The sequence below is a fragment of the Alligator mississippiensis genome, chromosome 7 (genome assembly GCF_030867095.1).
Source record: "Alligator mississippiensis isolate rAllMis1 chromosome 7, rAllMis1, whole genome shotgun sequence".
In the NCBI taxonomy this organism is placed as follows: Eukaryota; Metazoa; Chordata; order Crocodylia; family Alligatoridae; genus Alligator; species Alligator mississippiensis.
The window spans coordinates 34,387,277-34,392,298 of NC_081830.1; the positions used below are offsets into that span (position 1 = coordinate 34,387,277).

The 5,022-nt window shown below is 41.5% G+C and overlaps 1 protein-coding gene across 1 annotated transcript; it reads right to left on the minus strand.

Annotated features, from left to right (window-relative positions):
- Nucleotides 1-438: 438 nt before the first annotated feature.
- LOC102575315 (olfactory receptor 11A1-like) lies at nucleotides 439-1,410 on the minus strand. Its single transcript, XM_006269293.1, has one exon. It carries the CDS (start codon nucleotides 1,408-1,410, stop codon nucleotides 439-441), a length of 972 nt encoding a protein of 323 aa, XP_006269355.1.
- Between the last annotated feature and the right edge of the window lie 3,612 nt (nucleotides 1,411-5,022).

Genomic DNA, 5,022 nt, shown 5'->3' on the forward strand with positions numbered 1-5,022 from the left:
AAAAAACACACAAGCAGCACTGCTCCAACTTTAACCCAACTTCAGTCAGGATCACAGTTTGGGTGAATCATGCAGAGGTAAGTGTTAGAGCATGATAGCTGATGTCTGCTCTTAAAAACAGCTCCACCTCCTCTTTTAAAGCAGCTAAAAAGTACATTTGTTCATACCTTTAGGCACTCTGTCTTCAGCATCCTTATTAGCACATGCTCAGTGCCCCTTGCTCTACATTGCCACTTTTTGGGGTTTTTTAGCATACATGGACCAAGTGGGCAGGCTGTTTTTTGCATCCAAACTTAGGTTCTGCAAAGAGTATAAAAAAAGGCATATATCTTTTTTCTGACAGTCTACATTTGGCATGCTGGTTTAAACTTGCTTGACTAGGTGAGACAGATTACTGTTGAGACAGTTGAGACTAGTTGAGACAGATGACAGTTGAGATCATTTTACTGATCCCATTTCTGTTCTGTTGAACCTTACAAATTTACTAACAACTTTTCTTAGGGCTTTCCTCACCTCTCTGTTTCTCAGGCTATAGATAAGGGGATTGACTAGGGGAGTCAGGACAGAGTAGAAAACAGAAAACACTTTGTTTAGGTTTCTCAGTGCACTGCTTTTTGGTATCACATAAACAATAATTAAGGTCCCATAAAAAAGTGTAACAACCATGAGATGAGAGGAACAGGTAGAAAATGCTTTCTGCCTCCCTTTACTGGAAGGGATTCTCAGAACTGTGGAAATGATGCAACTATAGGATGCCACAGTTATTACAAATGGAGGAGGGATGTCTATGTAGGCAAATGCAAAGGTGGTCCATGTAACCAAGCTGGTATCACTGCAGGACAAATTAATTAGTGGGGTGAAATCACAAAAGAAATGGTCTATTTCACTGGGACCGCAGAATTTCAATTGTGATATCAATAAAAGTAATATTGTACTTACCAGAAACCCACTCATCCAAGATGCACCTGCCAACTGAAGGCAGAGCCTACCATTCATGAGGGCTGCATAGTGAAGAGGTTTACATATTGCTAAATATTGATCATAAGACATTGACGCTAAGGGATAACATTCTGTAGTTGCCAGAAGAGCAAAACAGTAAAATTGTGTGATACAACCACCAACAGAAATGGCCCCAACCTCAGTCAGGAAGCTGGCCAGCATCTTGGGCAGGATGGTTAAGGTGCAGAAGGTCTCTAAGCAAGACAAGTTTGCCAGGAAGAAGTACATGGGGGTATGAAGGTGCTGATCAGCCACAACCAGTACAATGATGAGGATATTCCCAGCCACAGTTACCAAGCAGATCGCTAGAAACAGCAGGAAGAGGGGAATGTGCAATTCAGGGAGGTTCCCAAATCCCAATAGGATGAATTTAGCTATGGATGTTTGATTGCCCATTTCTCTCTGCTCCATCTGGCTTAGCTAGTGTAAGAAGAAATTCTAAGAAATAAAAAAATGAGGAAAAAGCAGACCAGAATAAATATTTTTAACCAGTTAACTTAAAAAGATCCAAACAGCAATCCAAAATTAGGATTTGTCTGTTCCTACATATCTGAGTCATAACTTTATTGAAACATATGTAAGAAACACAGAATATAACAATTTCACAGCAAATCATTATCTGACCACTGTTGCACCTAATCCAATAACATGACATAGGAATATGTGCTACAGAGCATCTTGAAGGATCACCCAACACCTGTGTAATAATAAGGATATGAATTATTTTCAGGGCTGTGCCCTGAATCCTCTGTAATTTTTTGACAGAGTTGGTGCAAGTTTCAGTGGTCCTCCAGAGTGTACAAGGCTCTCATGGTAAAATAAGCCAGTTTCTGAGGCCAGAGCACACAAAGGAGCAAAATGATCAGCATCAAACCCGAATGACCATGACACTCCAGCCTGAATGATCTGGTGCTCATTTTTAGCTGAGTCAAGCCATAATAGCTTTTGGCACAGATAGAAAGGAAATTACAACTTGGGAACTGTAGCAAGCCACTGTAACAGCTCTGCTACTATTCAGTTTAACAGTTCACCTTTTATTGTTTGTTACTGACGTCCTTGTATCAGAAGTACTACTGATACAGTAATTTCACAGTTTAAATATACATGGTGTAAAAATATTTCTTTCATAAATTCTAAATGAATTGACTATGAAGCTAACTGGAAATAATTTATTTTATATTATGAAAAGAAATGAAATGGAAGTACTTTGTTCTTACCCTCCATAATTATTTCCTTTTCTTTCTTTTTACTGACATTTTCTTTTTCTCTTTTTGAAAACCTTTGCTAAGGCGACTAAAACATAAAGGCATTTAGGATGTCAAATTCCATTGGCTGCCATATGAATTAGGGCATCCTAGTGCTGTAGGCTTCCTCAAAAATCCTTGCCAGTATTTTTAAATTGAGGGTAATTTTTTTTTTAACTGATTACATGATTCAGGGCCCATTTTCAAAAGTGCCTGCCTAAATCAAACAGACTATGCATATATGGTCTCTAGAAGAAGTCTGAATGAGGCACCAAGATAAAAGCCTACATCCCAACTGGAGTATATGAGTTTCTAGATAAAGAGCTCCAGGTAGACTCCTTTGCTGTACCCCCAGTACAATAAAACAGCTTTCATGTGGAAGTCCTACCCACATTGACTCATTTTCCAGTATAGCAATATGGGGGGGGGGAGAGAGGAGAAGTACTGCAGGACTAGTAGGGTGGGACGTGGAGCTGTAAGTGCCCCGCTAAATTGTATGCCATAAGTATAGCCAGGGCAATTATACTATTCTCGCCGAACGGACTTTCCATTCCTCCTAGAGGCATCTTCTGATACTAAAAGCCCATGCCTTGGGGAGGAAGGGAGAAAAATTCTTTTGTTTGACTGTTCATTTTTTGCAGCATTAAAGAACCAGAACATGATGTTAATATTCATAGGATGTTGCCCAATGCCTCAAAATCTAGCCTAATGATTGGAGTATTATCAGAGGAAACATTGAGCCCATAGTGAGTCAGTGCATGAGGACCTGCCCCATGGACCCTAAATAAGAAGCAGCCACCTCTCTGGGAACAGGGACTGGGTTTGGGAAGAGGGATCTGACATCTTCTATCTCTCTGCTCACCTTAGACTATTTCAGGTGTTCTTTCTTCCTTAAGAGGCACCAGCCTGTTGTTAGCTGGTTGGTTTGGTCCTGCTTTCTGATTTTTTATTGTGGAGATTGCACAGATTATTAAAGGTGAGTATTTTGGCATTCTTCAGGGATTATAGGAGAATTCAGCCTTCCATCAGCTGCCCTAGTCAAAAAGGTCTCTCTAGAGACCATGTGTGCTAATGATCACTTTAAAATGCCTGGGATTTAGGGAATTAATTACATTCTGCCTGTCAGAGGAGTGATAGTATCCAGGCTCATGCATTTGCTTGTGGATGAGGCCTTCTTTAATAATTAATGGGAGCTTCCAAATTATAGACCTTAATTGAACAACTTGGGTTTCCACGGCGGGCTTTAATTATTGGGGCATCTCTTAGGATGGAAACACAGCAGTGCACAAGTTATCTGGCAGATTATGGAGGGTGTTGTGTATAACTTTTGATACATGATAGACAGGCCAAGTGCCGGGGGGGGGGGGGGGGAGGGGAGAGCAGAGGGAGGCTCTTGACTTGTGGCTCAGAAACAGGGAGAAATTGACTGGAATATGTGAAGTTGGAAGATACCTTGGATGACAGTGATCATGGAATGATAGAGTGCAAGAACCCAAAGGAAAGAAGATTGAAAGCTGCAGAATAAGGACACTGACTTCAGCAGACTTTAACAGACTTGGGGAAGTGGTGGGCAGGATTCCCTGGGAGGCTTGTCTGAGGGTAAAAGGAGTCTAGGAGAGCTTGTGGGACTTTAAGGAGGCCCTCTTAAGAGCAAGCTGTCCTGATGTGATAGAAAAATGGGAAGTGCAAAAGGATTTCAGCCTGGCTATATAGCAAGCTCTTTAGGGAGTTGAAACTCAAAAAAGAATCCTATAAAAAGTGGTAAATTGGTAATAGTACTAGGGAAAAGTATGAGTATCACATGGGCATGCAGGAAGAAAACGAGGAAGGCCAAGGCACAATTTCAGATGCAGCTGGCAAGGAGCATAAAAAGCAATAAAAAGGGATTCTATGGGTATGTCAAAAGTAAGAGGAAGACCAGAGAAACCACAAGTCCCTCGGGGAATGCAAAAGGCAATCTAGTTGCAGATGAATCAGAGAAGGCAGACTATTTCATACTTTTTTTTACATCAGTTTTCTAAAGTTAGAGGCAGCTACAAAATGATGAGTGTAGTTGGCAGCAAAGAAAGGGTAGGAGACAAACGGTCTAGAGCAATGGTTTTCCAACTGTGTTCTGTAGAACTCTGGAGTCCCACAATAGGTCATCAGGGTTCCACTGAGAGACTGGGAGTAATGGGAGTAGATTGGGCTAGGAGGTGGTGCATTGCCATTGCTGGCTTGGTTCACCCTGCTCTGTGTGGTCTACAGTAGTGGCAGAACAGGTTAGGAGTTACTTAGGGAAGCTAGATGCTTTCAAGTGGACAGTGCTGGATGGGATGAACCCTAGGGCACTGAAGAAATTGACTGAGATAATTTTGGAGCCATTTGCTATCCTCTTTGAAAACTTATAGAGGTCAGGTGAGATCCCAGATGACTGGAAGAAGTGAAATATAGGGCCCATCCTTAAGAAAGGGAAGAATGAACATTTGGGGAACTACAGACCAGCTATCCTGACATTTATACCTAGAATGATCATAGAGCAAGTTCTCAAAGCATCCACTGTGAAGAATTTAGAGGAGAACAGGGTGATCAGGTATAGCTAACATAGATTCATCAAGAGCAAGTCATGCCTGACCAACCTGATTTCCTTCTTTACTAAGGTACCAAGCTCTGTGGATGGGGGAAGAGCAGTGGATGTGACAGGAGTAAACCAATTCCCTCAAGCTTCAGCAATGGAAATTTAGGTTGGGGATTAGGAAGAACTTCATGACTATGAGGGTGGTTAAGCATTGGAACAGGT